The 27,982-nt window shown below is 39.7% G+C and overlaps 1 protein-coding gene across 1 annotated transcript; it reads left to right on the plus strand.

Annotated features, from left to right (window-relative positions):
• Positions 1-27,982, plus strand: LOC104104136 (tyrosine aminotransferase-like). Its single transcript, XM_009612142.4, has 7 exons — positions 1-458; positions 25,427-25,766; positions 25,850-26,068; positions 26,610-26,669; positions 26,981-27,136; positions 27,221-27,314; positions 27,635-27,982. The coding sequence occupies exons 1-7, from the start codon at positions 184-186 to the stop codon at positions 27,751-27,753; spliced, it is 1,263 nt and encodes a 420-aa protein (XP_009610437.1). The 5' UTR covers positions 1-183; the 3' UTR covers positions 27,754-27,982.

Raw genomic sequence — 27,982 nt, forward strand, 5'->3', positions numbered from 1 at the left:
GCAGAAACCATATTTGGTCATTTTCTCACAAAAAACCTCTGTTCTACAGGTTGGCTTTATATCTATCTTGCAGTAGAAATCCATCTCCATTTCTCTCTTACTTTCCTCCTTCCACTCCTCTTCATATCTGCTAAAGTTCATAATTCAGAGGGGGAAAGGAGGTAGAAAAGGAGAGCGTCAAGCATGGAGGTGAAAGGTGAAACAACAAGATGGAATTTTAAAGAGAACGAGAACTTGTTGGCTGCGTCGGGTGTTTCCATAAGAGGGGTTCTTAACAAGTTAATGCAGAGCCTTGACCCGTCTGATACCCGACCCGTTATCCCTCTCGGTCACGGCGATCCTTCTGCTTTCCCCTGCTTTCGGACCACTCCCGTTGCCGAAGACGCTATCTCTGATTCCGTTCGCTCTGCTAAGTTCAACGGTTATTCATCCACCGTCGGCATTCTTCCGGCTAGAAAGTAAGTATTTGCTGTACTTGAATTAATAATCTGTTTGCATTTTTATCATTTCTCTGCATGTTGATTTTTGCATTTCTTGCACCTTGATGTGCTAGCTAATTGTACTACTCTTTTTAGCTAATGGTCAGAGAAATTGAATGTAATTTTTTATTCGGCCAAGGGCCAAATATAACCTTTTTACAAAATGGTCTAAAAATACCCCTCGTTATACTATTAGCTATATATAGCCTTCCCGTTACCCGACCCGTTTTAAAATTCAGTTTTTTAAAAGCATATATTTTGTAAAAACTGAATTTTTTTTTTGTAAAAACTGAAAGAAAAAAAAAAAGAAATTTGCAAAATATATATTTTTAAGTCTTTTCAGTTTTTTTAAAATATGTTTTTTGTAAAAACTGATTTTTTTTAAAAAATATTTTAAAAACTGAAAAATATATATTCTGTAAAAACTGAAAAAAAAGAAATTTACAAAATATATATTTTTAAGTCTTTTCAGTTTTTTTAAAGTATTTATTTTTGTAAAAACTGATTTTTTTTTTAAAAAAAAAACTGGAAAAAAGAAGACTCTCCTAAAGCAGTGGACTACATATGCATTAGTTTTAAAAAAATAAAAATATTTTATAATTTTTTTTTCTTTTTCAGTTTTTACAAAAAGAATACTTTAAAACTGAATAATATATATTTTGAAAATTCCTTTTTTTCCCAGTTTTTACAGAATATATATTTTTCAGTTTTTAAAGTATTTTTTAAAAAAATATTTTTTTTTCAGTTTTTACAAAAAGCATACTTTAAAAAAACTAAAAAGACTTAAAAATATATATTTTATAATTTTTTTTTCTTTTTCAGTTTTTATAAAATATATGCTTTTAAAAAATTAAATTTTAAAACGAGTCGGGTGATGGATTTTTTAAAACGGATCGGGTAAAAAAAAGAAATTGCTCGTTTTCATCTGGTGCTGACACGTGGCACTCCATCCAAAATAAGGATATATTTGTTCCAAAGTATGACGGTAAGAATATATATAGCCCAATAGTATAACAAGGAGTATTTTTAGACCATTTTCGAAAGTACAAGGGTATATTTGGCCCTTTACCATTTTTTATTTTGTGTTATTAGGTGCTTTGGTTTTAACACTAGGTACGGTCGATAAAGAAAGGAACGAGCATGTGCTAATTAATAGCTTGTTTGGCTAAGTTTCTCAAGAGTTCAAAAGTATTTTTTTTTTATTTTTTTTCTCAAAAGAACTTTTTTCCTAACTCGAGGTGTTTGGCCAAACTTTTAGGAAAAAAATAATGATTTTGGAAAGAATCAGAAAAAAATAGCTTCTTTCCAGAAGCAGAAGCAGTTTTGACTATTCTTCTTACTAAAAATACCCTTAATAAAATATAATAAATACCAAAATAACCGTTAAACCTAATACTTAGGGTATTTATGTATAAATATTTCTTATTATTTTTAGAATAACTTTCTAATATATAATGACTTTAGGGGTGAATGCTTTTATATTTGTTGAATGATTTTAATATATTTAACATATATTAAAAGAATTAAGTACTTTTAAATTTTATTTTCATATTTTAATTAAATAAAATAAAAAGATTTAATTATTTCTTGTAATAACAAAATTTTAAGATTATTTATTTACTTATAATATTAACTATTAAGTAAATCTATTCATGTCCTTATTCGTAATTTGATACTTAAAAGCACTTTCTGAAAAGTTTGGCCAAACACAAATAATTGCTCCAAAGTGCTTTTTGAGTGATTAGCCAAACACAAATTGATTCTCTTCGAAAGTACTTTTTTCAAAAGCTAAGCTGATTTCTCCAGCTTGGCCAAACATGTTATAAGTGTGTTAAGTAGGCTGTTAGTTAGTTATAACTAATTATCGGATTGGCTAATGTAAAATGTAGATACAGCTGTAGATTAGTTGCTAATTGTAGAGTGTATATATACAGGGATTAGCTCATTGTACTCTTAAGATTTGCAATAACATAGCTCAGATTTCTCTCAAATGGAGAATACCCTCTAGAACCTTCTCGTTCATTCCTTTCTTCTTCATCTTCACTGAGCTTCTCTCAAATCTTCAATATGGTATCAGAGTAGAGGAAATAGATTCATCTTCGCTGTAATTATCATTCTTCGTTTCTTCCAACAAAGTCTTGTTGTAGATTGATTGTGATTTTCGCAATCGATTAAGCTAGGGTTTGCTGATTTCTGCAATTTGCGATTGGAGACTCTGTCAATTGTGAAATCGAAGACTTAGGTTACTTGAATTGATAACTATGGAAATTGGAGAAGAAATTTCAGCTGGAACTAGCACAGGAACAACTACAACAACTATCGATCATCATCACCCTCTGTTCTTACAGCCATGCAACACTCCACTCTAGGTAGCTCCTTGATTTCAATTCAGCTGATTGGAATTGAGAACTATGCATTGTGGAGTAGGTCTATGTGTGTACGGTCAAAACCGATTCTCGGTCATAAAGACTGATCGAGACGATGACGTCTCGATCGAAGGGTATCCACATGACAAGCTTGGATGCATTCCGGAGTAGGGGCGTCGAGTTTCGATCTATAAGACCGATCGACGGTAAAACTCGATATCATTATCGAGCCCGTATCCGAATTGAACTACGAGGCAACACCGACTGACACAGGCCCCGAATATCGATGTCCCAAGGCAGAATCGAGCTCGAACCAAGACTTGGGGTTCGATCTAACACCAAGCTCGAGCCAGTGCCAAGCTAGTAGACAAAAGTCGTTACAACCGCACCAAGGGAGAGAATTTTGGCAGGAATCGAGGAAGAGACAAACCATTATGGGTCCTCCACTGTATGCATTATTTTATTATGTTGTTATAGATAAAGTAGTGACCCTCTATTATAAAAAGGGATATAGACTGCAATAGACCCATCTCCCCCAACATACATTGAGATTCCATGGTGCTCATTCAGCCTTCCTGTTCATTATTCCCACTTTATAGCAAAAATACTTGTATTGTCATTTTTGTATCATAGGAATTTGCGTATCCTTAGAACCATACCTAAATTTAACGTTATCCGATTTTTTGGGTAAACAGTTTGGCGCCCACCGTGGGGATAAGGGTAACAGTGATTGTTTGATATAAATCTACAGTACACACCAGCTTACAACCTCAAATCAGCAATGGCTCTACCTATCGACCTCGAAGCCGGCCTTCAAGATGAAACCAACAACCTGACGCCCGGGGCCGAAAGGCTACCTGACGACGGCAATGAGGCTTGAATCGAAGAACCTAAAATTCGAGGCGAAGTACCATTAGATATCAATTCACAAATAGCTCTAGAAGCGAATCAGCGTTCTGAACCGGAAAGAAGCGTTCAGGGTGGTGCTTGACCCATAGCCCGAGACATCCACAACACGGGGAAAATCGGGGTCAACTTGCGTATGATTTTCGAAATGCTACAAGCCCAACAAGCAGCGATAGCTCAGTTGCAGAGCCAAACTCATATGCAAAGCAGGCCGAACTTCAATCCACTTCTTCGAGAAGTCACCCCCAGAACGGTGCCCGCCGTAGTGAAATCAAACGAGCAAGAATCAGGGACCCCTCCTGAAATTGCTAAATTACTCGAAGAACTCACAAAACGAGTCGAAGCCAACGACAAAAAAATGGAAACATATAATGTTAGAGTCGATCAAATCCCGGGGGCTCCGCCGATGATAAAAGGGCTTGATTAGAAAAAATTCATACAAAAGCCTTTTCCCTCGAGCGCGGCCCCAAAACCAATCCCCAAAAAATTCCGTATGCCCGAAATTCCCAAATATAATGGTACAACCGATCCTAACGAACATGCCACCTCCTACACATGTGCCATCAAAGGCAACAATTTGGAGGACGATGAGATCGAATCCGTGTTGTTGAAAAAGTTCGGAGAGACCCTTGCAAAGGGAGCAATGATCTGGTACCACAATTTGCCGCCAAATTCCATTGATTCTTTTGCCATGTTAGCAGATTCGTTCGTAAAAGCACATGCTGGTGCCATAAAGGTCGCAACAAGGAAATCAGACCTCTTCAAAGTAAAACAAAGGGGTAACGAAATACTGAGGGAATTCGTATCCCGATTCCAAATAGAACGTATGGATTTTCCACCGGTCACAGACGATTGGGCCGTACAAGCTTTCACCCAAGGTTGAACGGGTTAAGTTCGACAGCATCACGTCGGCTAAAACAAAATTTGATCGAGTACCCGGCAATAACCTGGTAGATGTACACAACCAGTACCAATCAAAAATCAGGGTCGAAGATGATCAATTGGGAGCTCCGTATGGACCTGCGCATCAGAACCGCACAACCACTAAAAATCAGAGGGAAATCAATAGAGAACAAAGATCGAACAGAGACTGATACCAACCATACGTCACAGATCGGATGAACAACAGTTTAGCACGTGATACGGTTCGGAACAACCGAAGGACTGATCGGGGGCAAAATTCTCGGGGACTTATGAGCAAGAGCAGCTTTGATAAATATGCCAATCCTATAGAAGTTCCTCGATTATCAGAATATAACTTCAGCATTGATACATCTGCTATCGTATCGGCCATCGGACGCATCAAAAACACCAGGTGGCCTCGACCCATGCAGACCGATCCTGCCCAAAGGAATCCCAATCAAATGTGCGAATATCATGGCACCCATGGCCACAAAACGGAAGATTGCAGGCAATTAAGAGAGGAAGTAGCCCGCTTATTTAGCAAAGGATACCTTCGGGAATTTTTGAGTGATAGGGCGAAGAACTATTTTAAGAACAAGGACTTCGGCAAGCAAAACGAGCTAGAAGAACCGCAACACGTCATTCACATGATCATCGGCAGCGCCGATGCCCCTCAGGGACCGATGCTTAAACGCACTAAAATATCGATTGTGAGGGAAAAACGATCTCGAACTCAAGATTACACACCCATAGGGAATTTGTCCTTCAATGATGAAGATACAGAGGGAATCATCCAACCCCATAACGATGCACTGGTAATATCCGTACTCGTGAATAAAACTAAGATTAAGCGTGGGTTAATTGATCCAGGTAGCTCGGCCAATATCATCAGATCGAGAGTCATAGAACAGCTCGGCCTGCAAGATCAGGTCGTACCCGTAACTCTAGTTCTAAACGGATTCAATATGGCATGTGAAACCACCAAAGGCGAGATTACTCTACCGATAAATATGGCTGGAACCATCCAGGAAACAAAGTTTCACGTGATCGAAGGCGATATGAGATATAACGCCTTTTTTGGAAGGCCGTGGATCCATAACATGAGAGTCGTACCCTCGACCCTACACCAGGTCCTCAAATTCCCAACATCGAGAGGTATCAAAATTGTGTACGGAGAATAACCGGCCGCAAAGGAAATGTTCTCCGTCGAAGAAGAAAAATCAATATCCTCGTCTTCGCTGATAAAAGGATCAGGTTCAAAAGGAGACACAATCAAAGAGAAGAGCGCCAAATAGCAATCACAGACATCGGCTTCGACCCAGTCAGGTAAGCGAAACATTGAAGAAGATGATGATCGATGGATCCCTCGATCCTTCATAACCCCCGATGATTCCGATGCCACCAAATCAAAAATTGAGGAACTGGAGCAAATCATATTGATCGAACACTGGCCCGAACGAAAGGTATACCTGGGAACGGGTTTGAGCCCCGAACTCAGGAAGAAACTCCTTCGATTTCTTATCGATAACATCGACTGTTTTGCTTGGTCATATCTAGATATAACAGGGATCCCACCGGACATAACGACGCACCAGCTAAGCTTGGACCCTAGGTTCAGACTGGTGAAGCAAAAAAGAAAACCCCAGTCCGAGGGAAAGCACGCATTCATAAAGGACAAGGTAACCAAACTTTCCATTCTTGAGGTAAAATACCCCGAATGGTTAGCCAATGTGGTTGTAGTGCCTAAAAAGGGGAACAAACTTAGAATGTGTGTGGACTATAAAGATTTGAACAAAGCATGCCCCAAAGATTCCTTTCCACTGCCCAACATCGATCGCATGATCGATGCCACGGCCGACCACGAGATCCTCACCTTTCTCGATGCCTATTCCGGGTATAATCAAATTCAGATGAACCCGGACGACCGGGAAAAGACTTCATTTGTGACCCAATATGGAACATATTATTATAAAGTAATGCCCTTCGGGCTAAAAAATACAGGAGCTACTTATCAACGCCTAGTAAATCAAATATTCAAAGAATAAATAGGTAAATCAATGGAAGTCTATATTGATGACATGCTAGTTAAGTCCCTGCGCGCAGAAGACCATTTGGCCCATTTGCAGGAAACGTTCGAGATTCTGAGAAAATATAACATGAAGCTCAACCCCGAAAAATGTGCTTTCGGGGTCGGTTCGGGCAAGTTCCTCGGCTTAATGGTGTCAAATCGGGGAATCGAGATTAACCCCGACAAAATCAAGGCCATTGAAGACATTACCATCGTGGACAGCGTGAAAGTTGTACAAAGGTTAACGGGAAGAATTGCAGCCTTAGGCAGGTTCATTTCAAGATCATCAGATTGAAGTCACAAATTTTTCTCCCTACTCAAAAAGAAGAACGACTTCGCCTGGACACCAGAATGCCAACAAGCGTTACAGGAATTGAAACGATATCTATCGAGCTCACCACTGCTTCACACTCTAAAAGCTGGCGAAAAATTGTACTTGTACTTGGCGGTATCGGAAGTCGTCGTAAGCAGTGTCCTAGTTCGAAAGGAGCAAGGTACGTAATTTTCCGTTTATTATGTAAGTCGCACCTTAGGAGGAGCGGAAACTAGGTATCCGCACTTAGAAATATTGGCACTTGCGCTAGTAAGCGCCTCCAGAAAGTTAAGGCCATACTTTCAATGTCACCCCATAAGCGTATTAACCACATGCCCACTCCGTAATATTTTACATAGGCCCGAACTATCAGGCCGATTGGCCAAATGGGCCATCGAACTCAGTGGGTACGATATCGAATATCAACCCCGTACGGCCATCAAGTCTCAAATTTTAGCAGACTTCGTGGCCGACTTCACGCCAACCCTCATACCCGAAATAAAAAAAAACTCCTTTTTAAATCAGGTATATCGTCAGGGGTATGGACCTTTTTTACGGACGGGGATTCGAATGTAAAGGGATCCGGGCTAGGCATAGTTTTGAAACCCCCCACGGGTAACATTATTAGGCAAGCTATTAAAACTATCAGGTTAACTAACAATGAGGCCGAGTATGAAGCCATTATTGCAGGTCTCGAACTAGCTAGAAACTTGGGAGCAGAAGTCATTGAGGCGCATTGTGACTCTTTGCTGGTGGTGAGTCAAGTAAACAAAACCTTCAAAGTCCGAGAAGGTAGGATGCAAAGGTATTTGGACAGACTGCTTATCACTTTGCACCATTTCAAACAATGGACTCTACGGCATGACCCACGAGAACGGAATAATGAGGCCGATACTCTTGCGAATTTGGGATCGTCGGTCGAGGTAGATGATTTGAGCTCGAGGACTGTCGTTCAACTTTCAAGATCGGTAATCGAAGATGGGCACGCCGAGATAAATTCTACTAGCTTAACCTGGGATTGGAGAAACAAGTATATTGAATACTTAAAAAACGGAAAGCTCCTGTCAGACCATAAAGATTCCAGGACCCTACGGACTAAATCTGCTCGATTTACATTGGCCACTGACGGAACACTATATCGAAGGACCTACGATGGACCGATGGCAGTATGCTTAGGTCCGGGAGATACCAATTACATCCTCCGGGAAGTGCACGAGGGCACTTGTGGGAATCACTCCGGTGCCGACACATTAGTTCGAAAAGTGATCAAAGCGGGGTACTATTGGATCGATATGAGCAAAGATGCGAAAGAATTTGTTCGTAAATGTGATAAATGTCAAAGGTTTGCACCAATGATCCATCAACCCGGAGAGAAACTTCACTCGGTCCTATCCCCATGGTTGTTCATGAAACGGGGAATGGACATCGTCGGCCCTGTGCCATCGACCCCAGGTAAAGCCAAATTCATTTTATTTATGACTGACTATTTTTCTAAATGGGTTGAAGCGCAGGCGTTCGAGAAAATAAGAGAGAAGGAAGTTATAGACTTTATTTGGGATCATATCATATGCCGATTCGGGATACCCGCCGAAATAGTGTGCGACAATGGGAAGCAATTCGTTGGCAGCAAAGTCACAAAATTCTTCGAAGATCCCAAAATAAGAAGGATACTATCAACGCCATACTACCCCAGTGGGAACGGACAGGCCGAATCAACAAACATGACTATTCTTCAAAACCTGAAGAAGAGGTTGAACGACGCCAAGGGAAAATGGAGAGAAATCCTGCCCGAAGTCCTTTGGGCATACCGGACAACGTCAAAATCTAGTATGGGGACGACCCCATTCTCCTTAGTATATGGTTCCGAAGAATTGATACCGGTCAAAGTCGGTGAACCTAGTCCCAGATTTCGATTCATGACGGAAAAATCAAATAACGAAGCTATGAACACCAGCCTTGAATTATCGGACGAAGGACGAGAAGCCGCCCTCATCCGATTGGCCGCCCAAAAACAACAAATCGAATGGTATTATAATCGAAGAACTAAGCTTCGCTATTTCAAACCCAGGGACTTAGTGTTAAGAAAAGTCACCGTCAATACCCGGAATCCAAACGAAGGAAAATTAGGACCAAATTGGGAGGGACCATATCAGATGCTCGAGGGCGTCGGAAAAGGATCATACAAGCTCGGCATCAGAAATGGCAAATAGCTATCAAGCAGTTGGAATGTATCACATCTAAAATGGTACTACTGCTAAGGTACGTCCTTTCCATATTCATTTAACTGACCCCTGCAGAAAGTCCGGACAAGAGCTGAGGTGGATCTTTCGCTTAAAAGCACGTGTTGCACTCTTTTTCCCTTAGACCGGTTTTATCCCAAATGAATTTTTCGGCAAGGTTTTTAATGAGTCAACCATCGATCGTGCTGCACTTTTAACAGTATCCGAGGCCTCTTTCCAATCGACCTCGAATACCGGGGAGGGGGGGGCATCAGGGCCTCAAATACATCAAGTTCAGATACATGAAAGTCATTTCACAACAATAGGGTTCCAAGAGGAAATATTGTAAGAGACAAATGGTCAAAACGAACCATGCTCATGTAGATTGGCCCGAACATAAGCGCAAAACATGAACACATGTACAATGACTTGAGATTTATTGTTCAGCCAGAATTAAGATTCACTCAACTACTAAGCCTACGGGCTACGTTTATTCCGATTTCGAGCAAGCACTCACTCGACCATTACGCCTATGGGCTACAATATCTCGAGTTCGATATATTCACTCGACTATTAAGCCTACGGGCTACTTTTATCTCGAGTTCGAAACATTCACTCGACTGTTAAGCCTACGGGCCACATTATCTCGAGTTCGATACATTCACTCGACTATTAAGCCTATGGGCTACATTATCTCAAGTTCGATACATTCACTCGACTATTAAGCCTATGGGCTGCGTTTATTCCGAGTTCGAGCAAGCACTCACTCGACTATTATGCCTACGGGCTACAATATCTCGAGTTTGATATATTCACTCGACTATTAAGCCTACGGTCTACCTTTATCTCGAGTTCGAAACATTCACTCGACTGTTAAGCCTACGGGCCACATTATCTCGAGTTCGATACATTCACTCGACTATTAAGCCTACGGGCCATATTATCTCGAGTTCAATACATTCACTCGACTATTAAGCCTACGGGGTACCTTTATCTCGAGTTCGAAATAATCACTCGACTATTAAGCCTACGGGCCACATTATCTCGAGTTCGAAACATTCACTCGACTATCAAGCCTACGGGCTACCTTTATCTCGAGTTTGAAAAAATCACTCGAATATTAAGCCTACGGGCTACTGTTATTCCGAGTTCGATCAATCACTCACTCGATCATTACGCCTAGGGCTACAATATTTTAAGTTTGAAACATTCACTCGACTATAAAGCCTACGGGCTACGTTTATTCCGAGTTCGAACAAACACTCACTCGACCACTATGCCTACGAGCTACATTATCTCGAGTTCAAAATATTCACTCGACGGCTAATAAGCTACTTTAATTCTGAGTTTACATTAACTCAACTGTTACATTACACCTACGGATTATGTTCCTTCAGAGTTTGAATCATCGACTCAACAAGCAAACCTAGGGGCAACAAATCTGATCGATCTGAGAGACTACGAGGTCAAAATTGCCTTGTTTTATATATATATATATATATATATATATATATATATATATATATATACATATATATACGAAAATTGCCTACGAGATTAATGTACAAACATGAAGAATTAGAAACTAAGCTTCCTGGTCGAGCTCTTCCCTGTCCTCGGATCCGCTTTTGCTACCATCATCATCATCATCATCATCAGAAGCCAAGGCTTCAGCTTCTGCTTCGAGCTCTTTTGCCTTTTTTACCTCATCGATAAGGTTGAAACCTCAAGCATGTATCTCCTCGAGGGTCTCCCTCCGAGACCTACACTTAGCAAGTTCGGCAGCCTAATGAGCTCGAGCATCGGCGGTCTTCGCCGCTTCCCGGTCCTCCATCTAAGCAGGCTTAGTGTCAGCCCGATATATAGCAATGGACTTATCCGCCAAGACTTTCGACGACTCAACCTCCGCCTTATCCTCAGCAAGTCGTGTTTCAAGCTCATCGATCTACTTAGCTTGAACCGACCCCTTTTGCTTGACACTTCGAAGTTGAACGTTGGCTGATAATAATTTTGTTGAGATGGTTTCTTTTTCCGCTGCCAGGCGATCGATGGTCTCCTTCCACCGATTGCATTCAGCGCGGATTTGATCGACTTTTTCTCGAAGTAACCCGATCTTTTCGATCTTTTGCTGCAACTGAGACAACGAAGGATTAACTTCCACAATTTAGTCAGACCCATACTATAACAGAAGGAGGCCCACCTGCTTATCGAGCTCGACCCCTTCTTCACGGACCTTAGCCAAATCCGCTTGGAGATCCTTTATAGCCTCGTCATTTTGGCTGCAAAGAAGCCGCAGGGCATCTCTCTCACCTGAGACCTTCCGGAGCTCGGCCTTACACTGGCTAAGATCGACTCGAAACCTACTAATGGCCTACACAGTAAGAAACAGGAGTCAAGTATGGAAAAGAAAAAAGAAACCAACTGTGGAAGAATCATTACCCGAGTAATGAAACGCTGAGCCTCCTCTAATAAAAGAGAAGCGTAACCGATATCGGAACCATCGTCGACACCAGTAAAACAATCCCTAAAAGGATCCCCTGCACCAGAGCCTGTGCCGATATCGGGAGTCTTCAACTCTCGAGCTTCTTTCAACGCCTCCTCAGAAAAATGATGGAAGAGAAGGCGAATGACCCATTGTCATAGCCCTGAGCAAATCACTCGGAGTACTCCGGTCGAGACTCAGGTCTTCGGAACCAACCCCGACAGGCACATCCACCATCGGCTCGGGAGCTCTAGTAACCTCAATGGCCTCCGTAGATCGAATTACCAAAGCCGAGGAGCTATCTTCTTCTTCTTCTCTCAGTCGTTGGACCGAGTCAATCGAAAGGGCAATTACTTTTCTCCTCACCCTTTGAGTTTTGGGCTTGGGGTCCTCTGACCGAGAGGAAGCTCTTCGCTTTTTATCTTTCCCCTGTTTGGGGACCAGGGACTTGTTTCCTTCTTCACCGCTCGAAGGCCTCAAAGCGGCATCCCTGGTTACGCCTGCACAAAAGGAAATCGGTAACAAATAGAACGCAAAGAATACTTCGAAGAAAACAAGAAGCAAACCTCACCATGGTTCTTGGCCTCCCATCTGCCTTTTGCCAAATCACACCAAGCACGCTCGGCATAAGAGGAGGTCGAGGCTAACTTCCGAACCCGGTCCTTGAGGTCAGGCACCGGTTGTGGCATCCAAGAGGCAGCTGAACATCAGGAAAGGACATCAGAAAAAATTGGAAAAGGACATGAAAGGTAAACAAGAATCATTTACGGTCAAAATTCCATTCTTCAGGGAACGACATCTTCTCCTCCGGAATAAGATCACGGGTCCTCACTCGAATATAATGACCCATCCAATCCCGATTCTTGTCTTCATCGATGCTCGACATCAAAGCCTTCGATGCTCGACAATGAAGTCTAATTATATAAACACTTAAATATTCCTCCACATAAGTGGTGACGCTCTCATCGGAGGATAGAATTTGCAACACAACCTCGAGTCCCAGTTGCAGTCTTTTCTGACGGCCTTGAGGTGATCCTCCGTTATAGAGCACGTATACATCGATACGTGCTCACATCGACCCGGAACGGATAAAGGATTCTCCACCTTAAAATCGGTCTTCAAAATGCATGGGCCAGGAACATAGTCAAGAACAGACGGCTCCACCGGCGCCTTATCATCAAACGACCGTGAGGAAGAAGCTTTCTCCTTCTGAGGTTCGATTTTGGAAGTTTTTGCCATTGATATGAGAGGAAAGAGTGCAAAGGAAGGTAAAATAATGGACAACACCAAAACTCTGGTATGGGCGGCCCTGAAGCAGTGAAATAGAGAGGATAAATAAGAGAATTTAGAAGAAGAGAAGGCGCAAAAGTGGTAAAGGTTGTATGGAAAGACTATTTATAGGCTAAGGCATGACAATTCGGTATTAGCGGTGGCCGACCACCGTTTGACACTTATTAAAAGCCTCGGTAAAATCGAGCCGATGGGACAGTTATCACATACGTCATGATCGGGGTCGATAGAAACGTCGACATAAATTTGATCGAGCCGTAGAGAAATCATATCGTTTCTCGCCACATCCTTTTCGACAAACGAGGGGACTATCTGTGTACGGTCAAAACCAATTCTCCATCATAAAGACTGGTCAAGACGATGACGTCTCGATCGAAGGGTATCCACATGACAAGCTCGGACGTATTTCGGAGTAGGGGCGTCGAGTTTCGAGCTATAAGACCGATCGACGGAAAAACTCGGTATCATTATCGAGCCCTATTCGAATCAAACTACGAGGCAACACCGACCGACACAGGCCCCGAATATCGATGTCCTAAGGCAGAATCTAGCTCGAACCAAGATCGGGGGTTCGATCTAACACCGAGCTCGAGCCAGTGCCAAGCTCGCAGACAAAAGTCGTTACAACCGCACCAAGGGAGAGAATCTTGGCAGGAATCGAGGAAGAGACAAACCATCATGGGTCATCCACTATATGCATTATTTTATTATGTTATTATAGATAAGTAGTGACCCTCTATTATAAAAAGGGACATAGACTACAATAGACCCATCTCCCCCAACATACATTGAGATTACATGGTGCTCATTCAGCCTTCCTGTTCATTATTCCCACTTTATAGCAAAAATACTTGTATTGTCATTTTTGTATCATAGGAATTTGCGTATCCTTAGAACCATACCTAAATTTAACGTTATCTGATTTTTTGGGTAAACAATATGAAAATAGGATTGATTGGTAAGAGTAAACTAGGGTTTGTTGATGGACGATATACCAATGATAAATTTGATCAGTCATTGCATGAACTTTGGGAGAAATGTAATGCAATAGTTTTACCTTGGATTATAAATGCTGTGAGCAAGGAATTGCCTAGTGGAATTGTGTACAAATCAAGTGCACATAAGGTTTGGACGGATTTGAAGGACAAATATGATAAAGTGGATGGATCTCGAATTTTTTTCCGTATAAAGAAATAGCAACTCTGTCGCAAGGAATTTCTATTGTATCTGCCTATTTTCCAAAGTTAACAGACCTACGGGAAGAATATGATGCTTTGATACCCTGTCCTGGATGTGATTGTCCGGAATCTAAAAGCTATTCAGAGCATTTTGAATATCAGAGGTTATTACAGTTCCTAATGGGTCTAAATGAGACGTATGCACAGCCTATGAGTCAAATTTTGATGATGAGTCTAGTGCCTTCTGTCAACAAGGCATATTCCATGGTAATTTCTGAAGAAAGCCAAAGAACCTTGGGAAAGTTTACACAAGCATTAAATATGGGAGACAATACAACATTGTTTACTAATAAAAGAGGTATGACCACATGCAACAATTATAAACATAGAAAGAACAATCTCTTTTGTGATTTTTGTTACTACAAAGGTCACACAAGAGAAACATGTTTTAAGATACATGGTTATCCAACTGACTTCAAAATAAGGAAGAAAATCAACAATTTCCCTCAACGACCAATGGTCAATGCCACATCACATGAAGCACAACAACCCATGGGCAAAGCAGCAGCAAATGCAGTACTGGCTCAACCAATCATGTTCGCTCAGGAGTAGTATGATCAAGTTGTAAAGTTGTTCGTGATAATTCAAAGCATTTTGCAGGTACAACTAAGACCACTACAACACCTGACAAAACAAAGAATGAAAACTGGATAGTAGACTATGGTGCAACCAATCACATGGTTCACACCAGAAAATTACTTGACAAGATAAACACTGATAGTCTAAAGTCTGCATCTAAAGTTTATCTACCTGATGGTACTACATTAGCTATTGCTTGTACTGGAGAAAGTAAAATTGGTGAAGGTGGTGTCATTAGGAATGTCCTCCACATTCCAGATTTTAAATACAACTTATTGTCTGTCTCTAAACTTACAAGGGACTTACAATGCTTCCTGTCTTTGTATCCTGACTTTTGGATCATGCAGGACCTTCACAATGGGAAAGTGAAGGGTATTGATAAGGAACTTGATGGCTTATACATTCTACAACATCAGAAGAATGAAGTCAAGCATACAAATGTGCAAGTACATAGTGATTCCATAAAATATGAGGATCTAGGAATGTGGCATAGGAGACTTGGGCATGCTCTAGACAAAGTGGTGAAAAAAATTCCAAACATGAAGTTCAAGACCAATAATGATAGAACAAGGAATTGCACAATCTGTCCTCTAGCTAGACAAGAAAGATTGCCCTTCCCAAAGAGTACAAGTAGATCAAATAAACCATTTGAGATGATTCATGTAGATGTATGGGGTCCATATACAGTGGTAACGTACAATGGATACAAATCTTTCCTTACTATAGTAGATGATTACAGTAGGATGATATGAATTTACTTGTTAAGACTCAAGCGTATGGAATGATTCACCAAAGTTCCTGTGTACACTCCCCACAACAAAATGGGGTGGAAACACCGATATATACTAGAAGTGGCTAGGGCAATTAGAATGCAAGGTCATTTACCTCTCAAGTTCTAGGGAGAGTGTGTGCAAGCAGTAGTTTATGTAATTAATACACTTCCTTTATCAGTGCTCTCAGGAAAGTCCTCCTTTGAGATGATATATGGGAGAGCACCATCCTTACAGCATATGAGGACCATAGGATGTCTTTGTTTTGCTAAACTTCTGGTAGGAGGAGATAAATTTACAGCAAGGGCCATCTGAGTTGTTCTGATGGGATATTCTTCATCCCAGAAAGGCTACAGGCTATATAATATCTTGACTAACACTTTTTTTGTGAGCAGGGATGTGAAGTTCATGGAGAACATATTTCCTTTTCAACTCTTAAAGGAAGAAACGTTGTAGGTTTTTCCCAATGGAGTGATAGAACCAGACACCATCAATAATGGTATGCCCATTGACATTACTGATAATCCACCTACACAAACTCCTCCATCTAAAGATGCATTCTCTCATGAGGCATCCCTCACCTACTGTAGAAACACCATCTCCATTATCTTCATAAGCCCTTGAAGATGCACAATAGCAAGGAGAAATGCCTTTACCAGCCTTTGAAGATGCACAGTAGCAAGGAGAAATACCTTCAAAAGCAGTCATCCCTTCCTATACAAAAGATCAACTCAGGAAGTCAAGCAGGACTGTGAAGGAACCTGTCTGGATGCAGGACTATGTGTGCAATGGGTCATTGACAAGCTCAACTTCCAGACCTTCTTGAAAGTATCCAATGCATGACTACTTGAGCCATGATGGTATTTCCACCAAGTGCAGATCTTATCTTTCCAAAATCACCATCCTGAAGGAGCCTATGAGCTATGAGGAACCATCAGCAGACCCTAAGTGGGTTGAAGCCCTGAACTAAGAGTTGACTGGCTCAAAGAAAATAAAACCTGGTCCTTAGTAGATTTGCCAACAGGAAAGGTGCCTATTGGCTGCAAGTGGGTATTCAAAATAAAATATAGAGCCAATGGGGAGGTTGAGAGATACAAGGCTCGATTAGTTGCAAAAGGATACAATCATATTGAAGGACTTGACTACCAGGAGACCATCTCTCCTGTCATCAAAATGGTAACAGTCAGAGTGGTCCTATCCTTAGCAACATCACACAACTGGAATTTGCATAAGATGGATGTATACAATACATTTCTTCAAGGTGACCTCACTGAAGAAGTGTACATGTGCCTGCCTCAGGGATTTCGAATTTCACAGCCAGGGGGAGAAAGTATGTAGGCGGTATAAATCCCTTTATGAATTGAAGCAAGCTTCAAGACACTGGAATTTGAAATTGACTGAAGCTTTGATCAACTCAGGGTTTGTGCAGAGTCGTTTTGATTATTCTTTATTACAAAGAAACAAGGGACCAGTCTAGTAATCATCCTGGTATATGTGGATGATCTCCTCATAACTGGGAATGATCATTGCCTAATTTCAGAGGCAAAGTTTATATTGCAGTGCAACTTCAAGATCAAAGACTTAGGGGAGCTGGAATTCTTTCTTGGAATTGAAATAACAAGATCAAGAGAAGGGATACTGATGAATCAAAGAAATTTTGCAATGGAATTGATCACTGACCTTGGACTGGTAGGATCAAAGTCAGAGATTCACCACTATGAAACATGATCAATACTTGAATTTGAAAGAAGATGAGAAGCTTCGAGATGCAGGACCATACCAGAGACTAGTTGGGAAGCTGTTGTACCTCACCATGATAAGGCCAGACATTTCTTATGCATTTCATGTGCTGAGTCAGTTCATGCATTACCCAAAGAAGTCACACATGGAGGCTGCAATAAGACTTGTGAGCTACATAAAAGAGGCTCCAGGCCTGGGTTTGCCAATGATCTCAAAGCAGTCCCCAAGACTCACATCCTTTTGTGATGTTGAGTAGGCATCATGTCCAGTGTCCAGAAGGTCCGTGACAGGATATGTGATAAAGCGGGGAAACTTCTTGGTGTCTTGGAAACCAAAGAAGCGGTGTACAATGTCTAGAAGCTCAGCAAAAGCTGAGTACATGAGCATGGCTGCTGTAGTCTCAGAAATTCTAAGGTTAACAGGGTTGTGTAAAGAAATGGGTGCATAGGTTGAATTACCAGTGGAGCTACACTATGATAGCAAAGCAGCAATCCAAATTGTTGCAAATTCCATATTCCATAAACAAACAAAACATATAGAAATAGACTTGCACTTCATCAGAGAAAGAATTCGGCAAGGAGTTGTTAAAACAAGATATGTGATGTCAAAAGATCAGGAAGCATACTTGCTTACACAGGCTCTGGGAAGATCACAACATGAATATCTAATGAGAAAGCTAGGGGTGCTCAACCTATTTGCACCATCTAGCTTGAGGGGGAGTGTTGAAGAAAGAAACGAGCATGTGCCAGTCACGCGAGAGGAGATTAAGTTTGTTAAGTAGGCTGTTAGTTAGTTATAACTAATTATCGGATTGGCTAGTGTAAAGTGTAGATACAGCTCTAGATTAGTTATTAATTGTAGAGCGTATATATATATGGATTAGCTCATTGTACTCTTAAGATTTGCAATAACATAGCTCAGATTACTCTCAAATGGAGAACACCCTCTAGAACCTTCCCATTCATTCCTTTCTTCTTCATCTTCACTGAGCTTCTCTCAAATCTTCAATAGAATGTAAGTGGCCCATTATATGACATTTCCTTTCATTTTTGTTTTGCTAGTCCTAGTGGCGAAGCCAGTAATTTATATAAGGGGATTTAAAAAAATACTAGAATATCGTAGTTGAGATTTGAATTAGTGAATTACAGCAACTTCTAAACCTCCTCTACCGCTATATTAGAAGTTTCATTCTATGTAAAAGGAATTCAACAGTTTATGTATAACCAAAAAAAAATCATTTTTACCCGATTTGTGCAGTACAATTTTTCGACAAAGGGGATTCAATTGAACCCCCTTCCCTCTTACTAGATCCGTCCTGGGATGGTCCACCGTCTTTTTCGACAGAGAGCCTTCCACCTTTGTCATATAGTTCTTGCACTCGTGCAACTCTATGTATTGGTTGTAGACATTAGTCTTACTACGTTCTATCTACATTGTCGGCATACAAGACTATGAAGCAAGTGTTATAATTCTGTATTACTGTAATAAACAATTAAAATTTCTGGAAAAATAAAACAGAAAGTTAGTAATACTTGTTTAACTTTCTAGAAAAACAGTATAGGAATAAAGTGAGCCCACTGAATACACAGTATGTCCTTAAGAAAATTATTCCCCTCAACTACCCGAGGTGCTGGATTATATCCTCCCAGGATAGAACGATTTAACTCACCGGAGTGTTGGTACCAAAATGCCGGTGAACATCGAGCCACTCGAAGGCTGTAAAACACACTGAAATTTTTGTGCAGAAGAAGAAGAAGCTCAGAAAATTTTGTAAGGAATAATTCTGGGATTCAAACTCTATTTATAGAGTTGCTGGCATTGTTTTTGAAAAGGTTTGCAACCTTTCAGAAACAGCCATGGCTGTTGAAAAAGGGGTGTTTAAAATATTACGGAAAAAATGTATTTAAAATAATCCGGGAAAGAAAACGGGCCTGACCGAACCGGGTCGCGAGTCATGGGTTATTCCGGATTGAATTTTTCTTTAATTATTTAATTAATTAATTAAATAATTAAAAGGAATTTTTTCCAAAAAGATTAATCAATCAATCGATCTTTGACCAAATCCAAATCCAAATCCAAAGCTGAAGCCGAGCCGAGCGAGCGACGACGACAACGACAATGGCGCGAGGCTTGCCTTTTTCTTCACTCTTTAAGAGCTAGAAGAAGAGCAATTATATGTATACCCATCAAAAGCCTTTTCTTCCTCCGATATGGGACAATGTCCCTTTCCCAAGGGAAACTCAAATATTTTATTTTTTCTCCATTTCTCATTCACCCTCTTTAAGCTACACAAGCTTAAAATCCCAACAATCCCCCACATGAATGGGGAATGGTTATAAAATAAAGGAATGCACGGACGCATGTGTGTTTTACATGCAAGAATTAATTGCATCTGGATAAGTAGGTTTCCCTTTGAACTTTCCGTAGTGAACTTATATCGGATATACTCGGTCAATCGGTAGATTTGATATCTTTGAACCGTCGAGATTTGTTGTATACCTAGACAACATAAGTCACACAATCAATCCTTAACCATCTATGGTTCTCACGGTTGTATTCGTTTCAGCCATGAACACCGCCTGGTTTCATGAGTGCTTAGAGAATGTGCCTTTACTTTCATTCCCTTTGAAGCAGCTTACACTTCACACTCACATAGGTGATTTTTAAACGTGTAATCCTATAGACACACTATCTGGTCATATCCTGCCAGACTTAGCAAATCATTAAAAAACCTTTAATCTTTGTTGACTCATCAAAAAGCCTTAATGCTTTACCTCGATTTCTAAACATTGTCTTCATCACGAGAATGGGTTGAGTTATTTGACAATGTTGAACCGTCATTCATAACTTTGTTTGATCTCTTTGAACCTAGCTCGTGGGATCTCCAGTCTTCTAGGTAGAGTTACTATCATGATGACTTGTCCTAGACCTTAACCCCATTCCCTTTGATGATCTTTCAACTGCCTCTCTAGATAGGCCTTTTGTAAGTGGATCCGACACGTTATCTCTTGACTTTATGTAGTCAATTGTGATAACACCACTAGAGAGCAGTTGTCTAACGGTATTGTGTCTCCGTCGTATATGACGAGATTTTCCGTTATACATAACGCTCCCTGCCCTGCGTATTGCCGCTTGACTATCACAATGTATACAAATAGGTGCCAAAGGTTTGGGCCAAAATGGAATATCTTCCAAGAAATTTCGGAGCCATTCAGCTTCTTCACCGGCCTTACCTAAAGCTATGAATTCAGATTCCATTGTAGAACGGGCGATGCACGTTTGTTTGGATAATTTCCAAGACACTGCTCCACCCCTAATTATGAAAACATATCCACTCGTGGATTTAACTTCAGATGATCCAGTGATCCAATTTGCATCACTATATCCCTCGATCACGGAAGGATATTTGTTATAATGCAAAGCATAATTTTGGGTATGTTTGAGATACCCCAAAACTCGTTTCATTGCCATCCAATGTATGTGATTGGGATTACTTGTAAACCGACTCAGTTTACTAATAGCACATGCTATATCTGGTCATGTACAATTCATGATATACATCAAACTTTCCAATACTCTTGCATAATCTAGTTGTGAGTCACTTTCACCTTCATTCTTTTGAAGTGCATAACTCACGTCAATTGGAGTCTTGGCAATTTTGAAATCCAAATACTTGAACTTGTCAAGTACCTTTTCAATGTAGTGAGACTGTGATAATGCTAGACCTTGTGGAGTCTTGTGAATTCTGATTCCTAAGATCACATCAGCAACTCCTAAGTCTTTCATATCGAATTTTCTAGCCAACATGCACTTATTAGCATTTATATCTGCCATGTTTTTGCTCATTATCAACATGTCATCAACATATAAACAAACAATGACTTCATGACCTGGAGTGTTTTTAATGTAAACACATTTGTCGCACTCGTTGATTTTAAACCCACGTGCCAACATTGTTTGGTCAAATTTGGCATGCCATTGTTTGGGTGCTTGTTTAAGTCCATAAAGCGACTTAACAAGTTTGCACACTTTCTTTTCTTTACCAGTTACCACAAAACCCTCAGGTTATTCCATGTAAATCTCTTCCTCTAATTCTCCATTTAAGAAAGCTGTTTTAACATCTATTTGATAGATTTCAAGACCATACACGACCGCTAGTGCCACTAACACCCTAATAGATGTTATCCTCGTTACTGGCGAATAAGTGTCAAAGTAATCAAGGCATTCCTTTTGTCTATAACATTTGACAACAAGTCTTGCCTTATATTTGTCAATAGTGCCATCAGCTTTCACTTTCCGTTTAAAGATCCATTTCGAACCTAAAGGCTTATTTCCCGGAGAAAGATCTACTAATTCCCATGTATGGTTATCCAAAATTGATTGAATCTCACTATTGACTGCCTCTTTCCAAAATACTGAATCAGAAGATGACATAGCTGCTTTAAAAGTTTGAGGCTCATTTTCAAGCAAGAATGTCACAAAATCTGGTCCAAAGGAAGTAGATGTTCTTTGACGTTTGCTACGCCTTGGATCTTCTATACTTGGAGTATTTTTCTTTGGTTCTTTCCGAGGTCGTTTAAGTCTTTCACTTAACGACTCACATTCAGTTTTATACGGATAGATGCTTTCAAAGAATTCAGCATTATCTGATTCTATTACCGTATTAACGTGAATTTCGGGATTATCGGATTTATGAACCAAAAACCGACATGCTTTACTGTTTGTAGCATATCCAATGAAAATGCAATCAACAGTTTTTGGTCCGATTTTAACCCTTTTAGGTAAAGGAATTTGTACCTTTGCCAGACACCCCCACACTTTGAAATATTTCAAGTTGGGTTTTCTTCCTTTCTATTTTTCATATGGAATAGATTGCGTTTTGCTGTGGGGGTACTCTGTTGAGTATTCGGTTAGCTGTAAGGACAGCTTCGCCCCACAAACTCTACAGTAATCCGGAACTTATTAATAAAGAATTCATCATTTCCTTTAATGTCTGATTTTTTCTTTCTGCAATTCCATTGGATTGAGGTGTGTAAGGTGCAGTAGTTTGATGGATAATTCCATATTCCGAACATATTTCTGCAAATGGAAATTCATATTCTCCACCCCTATCACTTCTAATCATTTTGATCATTTTATTCAATTGATTCTCCACTTCATTCTTGTATTGCTTAAATGCTTTAATTGCTTCATCCTTACTATTAAGAAAATAAACATAACAATATCGAGTGCAGTCGTCAATAAAAGTAATAAAATATTTTTTCCCACCTCGAGATGGTGTCGACTTCATATCACAAATGTCAGTATGAATTAAGTCTAAAGGATTTGAATTCCTTTCAATAGACTTATAAGGATGTTTTACAAACTTAGACTCAACACATATTTGATATTTTGATTTATTACACTCGAATTTAGGCAACACTTCTAAATTAATTAATTTTCGCAAGCTTTGTAATTGACATGTCCTAAACGAATATGCCATAAATTATTTGACTCCAATAAATAAGAAGAAGCTGCAATTTTATTTATACTGTCAACAACCATTACATTTAGTTTGAAGAGGCCCTCTGTGAGGTAGCCCTTTCCAACATACATTTTATTCTTGCTTACAACAAATTTATCAGAAACAAATACACATTTGAATCCATTCTTAACAAGCAAAGAAGTAGAAATTAAATTCTTCCTAATAGTAGGAACATGAAGAACGTTGTTGAGCGTTAACACCTTGCCGGAAGTCATCTTCAGAAATATCTTCCCATAACCTTCAATCTTGGCTGTTGCAGTATTTTCCATGGAAAGCTCTTCTTCGGGACCAGCAGTAGAGTAAGTCGCAAATGCTTCCTTGATAGCACAAACATGTCGAGTGGCTCCAGAGTCAATCCACCACTCCTTCGGATTTCCAACTAGGTTGCATTCCGAAAGCATTGCACACAGATCATCAATGTCATCATTCTTCTCCACTATGTTGGCCTGTCCCTTCTTCTTATACTTTTTCGGGAGATGACAATCAGGGGCTTTGTGACCGGTTTTTCCACAATTGTAGCAGCTGCCCTTGAATTTCTTTTTGTTATGCTCCTTAGTCTGTCCAGAAAACCTCTTTATCTTCTTACTTTTTGGAGCAGTCTCCTCAACGATATTAGCTCCCATGATTGTTGAATTTCCACGAGACTTCTTCTCGGCTGTTTTGTTGTCTTCCTCAATCTTGAGACGAATCACAAGATCTTCCAACTTCATTTCTTTGCGCTTGTACTTAAGATAGTTCTTGAAATCTCTCCACGAAGGAGGCAATTTTTCAATCATTGCAGCCACTTAAAATGCTTCATTCACGACCATACCTTCAGCAATAAGGTCATGAAAAATAAGTTGAAGCTCCTGAACTTGGGTTCCAACAGTTTTACTGTCTATCATTTTATAGTCTAGAAACTTGGCAACCACGAACTTCTTCAAGCATGCATCTTCAGTCTTGTACTTCTTCTCAAGTGCGTCCCATAATTCTTTCGAAGTATTCATCGCACTGTACACATTGTACAAGTCATCCTCTAAAGCGCTTAAGATATAGCCTTTGCAAAGAAAATCTGCCTGCTTCCACGCTTCAACAATCATGAATTTCTCGTTGTCCGGCATGCCCGCAGCAGGCACTGGAGGTTCTTAACTAGTGAATTTCTGCATACCAAGTGTGGTAAGCCAGAAGAACACCCTTTGCTGCCATCCTTTGAAGTTGGCTCCGGAAAATTTTCCCGGTTTCTCTGCCGGTGGAACAGCAGTCCGGCTTGACGAGGCTATCGTCGTTGCCGTAATAGTCGCAGAAGAATTTCCGTTATCAATTGCCATTTCTCACTGTAAACAACAGAAGAGTTCAATTAATGGTAAAATCATAACAGTAAACAATACTGTTATTAACAAAAACAGTATGTATATTAAATAAAACCAAAGTTTTTATATACTGTTTCATAGAAAAACGATGAAGTTTTTATGTTCTTCAAATCGTTTTACGAATTTCAATACTTTGATCAAGTTTTTATATCTTCAAATCAGAATAGTAAAATTCAGAAGGAGTAAAAAACCACACAGGTTTTAATCTCCACAAACAAAATACAGAATATAAAAAAATTAATTTCCTTAAGAATGTTATAATTCTGTATTGTTGTAATAAACAATTAAACTTTCTGAAAAAACAAAACAGAAAGTTAGTAATACTTGTTTAACGAAATAAATTCTGGAAAAACAGTATAGGAATAAATCGAGCCCACTGAATACACAGTGTGTCCTTAAGGAAATTATTCCCCTAAAGTATCCGAGGTGCTGAAATATATCCTCCCAGGATAGAACGATTTAACTCACCGGTGAACAGCGAGCCACTCGAAGGCTGTAAAACACACTGGAATTTTTGTGCAGAAGAAGAAGAAGAAGAAGCTTAAAAAATTTTGTAAGGAAAGATTCTGGGATTCAAACTCTATTTATAGAGTTGCTGGCATTGTTTCTGAAAAGGTTTGCAACCTTTAAGAAACAGCCATGGCTGTTGGAAAAGGGGTGTTTGAAATATTGCGGGAAAAATGTATTTAAAATAATCCGAAAAAGAAAACGGGCCTGACCGAACCGGGTCGCGGGTCATGGGTTATTCCGGATTGAATTTTTCGCTAATTATTTAATTAATTAATTAAATAATTGAAAAGAATTTTGTCCAAAAAAATTAATCAATCCAAATCCAAATCCGAGCGAGCGACGACGGCGCGAGGCTTGCCTTTTTCTTTAACTCAGAGTTAGAAGAAGAGCAATTATATATATACCCATCAAAAGCTTTTTCTTCATCCGATATGGAACAATGTCCATTTCCCAAGAAAAACTCAAATATTTCATTTTCCCTCTATTTCTCATTCATCCTCTTTAAGCTATACAAGTTTAAAATCCCAACAGCAAGTATACAGCTACTACACTTAAACATTTACCCCTAAGCAAGAAAACTATCAGCATTCTTTGAACAAACCAAAGGAGCATGACTGACTGATTCACGGAAACATCATTGATTTTCTTCAAATTCAGAAAAATTCATTAAATTTTTTTTTCTCTGAAAAGGGCTGTAGCAGAATACTTATCTCAAGATCTTCCAAACAAGCTGTCCCCTGATGATGTTTACCTGACAATTGGATGTACTCAAGCAATTGAAGTAATTTTGAATGTTCTTGCACGCCCAAATGCAAATATTCTACTTCCGAGGCCTGGTTTCCCTTATTATGAAGCACGGGCTGTTTTTTGCAATCTTGAAATGCGTCACTTTGATCTTCTCCCAGAAAGTGAGTGGGAGGTGGACCTTAATGCAGTTGAGTCTTTGGCAGATGAAAATACTGTGGCTATTGTCATTATTAATCCTGGGAATCCTTGCGGCAATGTCTACACATACCACCACTTGAAGGGGGTATGTATGCATATTGTTTTCTTTAGTAATATATTGATACTTTGGGTCATTATGATTGTAACAAAGTGGTTTAATTTCTTCAGGTGGCAGAGATGGCAAGGAAGCTTGGAATTTTAGTTATTGCTGATGAAGTTTATGATCATCTCACTTTTGGAAGCAAACCATTTGTGCCTATGGGAATCTTTGGATCGATTGCGCCTGTAGTTACACTTGGATCCATATCAAAGAGGTGGATTGTCCCTGGTTGGCGACTTGGTTGGCTTGTTACAAATGATCCAAATGGCATACTAAAAAAACATGGGGTACTTACTCTCCTTTGAAAGATGGTCATCCTGTACTAATCAGACCAACACTTGATTCTCTGATGCTAAAATTCAAACAGAATGACATAGAATTTGCTTTATAGCGAGAAACACATTAATCAAACGTAAAGGTTGATGCAAGTCACTTTACTGGTGACTGTTCCAAGACCTATACTTGATTCTATTGTGCTTTTGTTAAAGGACTGTGTTTGAGTGAATGATATCTGTTATGGGTCGGGAGTTGGGGTAGCGGGATTCCCTTGTAGGAGGAAGAGGAAGGAACTATGAGGGAAAACTAAGAAGATTCTTTTAGCATCAAAATCGATGGAGCTAGTGATAAAAGAAATGAGAAAAGGTGTAATCTGTGTTAGGTTCTTGGTGCCATCAAAAGTAGGTTAGGGTATAAAGAAATGTAGAAGTATGTTATAGGGATTAGGGGGCTCTATTCCACGTATCTTATAATCTCTTTGATTGAGAGGATAAGATTGTTTTATCTTGGAAAATGTCTGCATGTTGTCACTCTGTCTTTTCTTATTTGCAGGTCATAGATTCCATCACGGGGTTTCTCAATATATCTTCTGACCCCGCAACCTTTATTCAGGTTTTCATTATATACTCTCTTCTGCTTGCCTTCTTTTGAAAATCAAATGTCTGTTATTCCTTTTAGCCACACACTTGCTGTATTTTCCACCTGAAATATGAAATGGAGGTTCTAAAGGAATGAAGTTTGTTTTGGTCTAACAGCTCTTTGTATTATTTTACATATTTCACGTTTTTATGTTTATAAGCAAATGGAATAGATATTTAAGAACTTATTAGTATAGATGTATTTTCCACTTTTCTTATTGAGGTATCTGGTTTCTTTTGTTCTTCTCCACCCATTCCCACCCCTAATAGTTCCTATTTTGACAGGGAGCAATTCCTCAGATCATTCAGAATACAAAAGATGATTTCTTCTCTAAAATAGCAAATATGCTAAGAGAAACTGCAGACATCTGTTACAACAGAATCAAGGATATACCTTGCATCACTTGCCCAAGTAAACCTCAAGGATCTATGTTTGTGATGGTAAGAGAAAATGGAAGCTTAATTACCTGTTAGTTTGGGATTAGAAGATATAATCAATATCTAATGAAGGTCTTTTCGCCGTAGGTCAAACTTCATTTGAACCTTCTAGCAGACATTGAAGATGATTTGGACTTCTGTCTCAAGCTAGCTAAGGAGGAGTCTTTGATAATTCTACCAGGTAAAAGAACAAGCAACTCTCTTATAAAGCACCAAACTCTGTCAAAGACAGTAGCATGTTTTATAAAATGCCTCTTTCTTGGTTTCTCATACGCTTTTAGTCGTTAGAGCTTTCGTATTCATAGGTAGTAATGTCATTTGATTTTTTTGTTTTACCAAACAAGCCTTTAATTTGGTCCAATTTAGAAAGTTCCTGCAATACGAACCGAAATCACCATATATATTATATGAATGTGACAAAAGCTGCATGAATTCGCCGCCTGCACTCAAATTGGCGGGATGCTATGTCGTATAGACATCTGATAATAAGATGTGGTGCAGGTATTGCTGTGGGACTCAAGAATTGGCTCAGGATAACCTTTGCATGTGAGCCATCATCTCTGGAAGATGGCCTGAAGAGACTAAATGCTTTCTATCAAAGGCATGCCAAAAAACAATAAGCTACTCTTAGAGGGAATCTTGATATCTCTGTATTAAGGGTTCAGTCCAAGAATCGGTAATGTGATCTTCAACTACTTGAGTTGGATCTTGTATGGTGTAAGATAGCTCATAAATAAGTTTAGATTTTCAACAATTTCCTTGAATCATCAGAGGAATGTAATATGCTATTCGGAATGGTATCTGATAGTAAGTACTATAGACAATATCATTATGAGGAGGATCTCCAAA

Source organism: Nicotiana tomentosiformis, chromosome 7 (genome assembly GCF_000390325.3).
Source record: "Nicotiana tomentosiformis chromosome 7, ASM39032v3, whole genome shotgun sequence".
Lineage (NCBI taxonomy): Eukaryota > Viridiplantae > Streptophyta > Magnoliopsida > Solanales > Solanaceae > Nicotiana > Nicotiana tomentosiformis.

What these genes read in the sequence shown, in the direction of transcription:
- LOC104104136 (XM_009612142.4), top strand. Translation starts at nt 184, where the DNA reads ATGGAGGTGAAAGGTGAAACAACAAGATGGAATTTTAAAGAGAACGAG. An exon ending in ACCCCGCAACCTTTATTCAG is followed by an intron (nt 26,670 to 26,980) that starts GTTTTCATTATA and finishes CTATTTTGACAG; the next exon opens with GGAGCAATTCCTCAGATCAT. An exon ending in AAGGATCTATGTTTGTGATG is followed by an intron (nt 27,137 to 27,220) that starts GTAAGAGAAAAT and finishes TTTTCGCCGTAG; the next exon opens with GTCAAACTTCATTTGAACCT.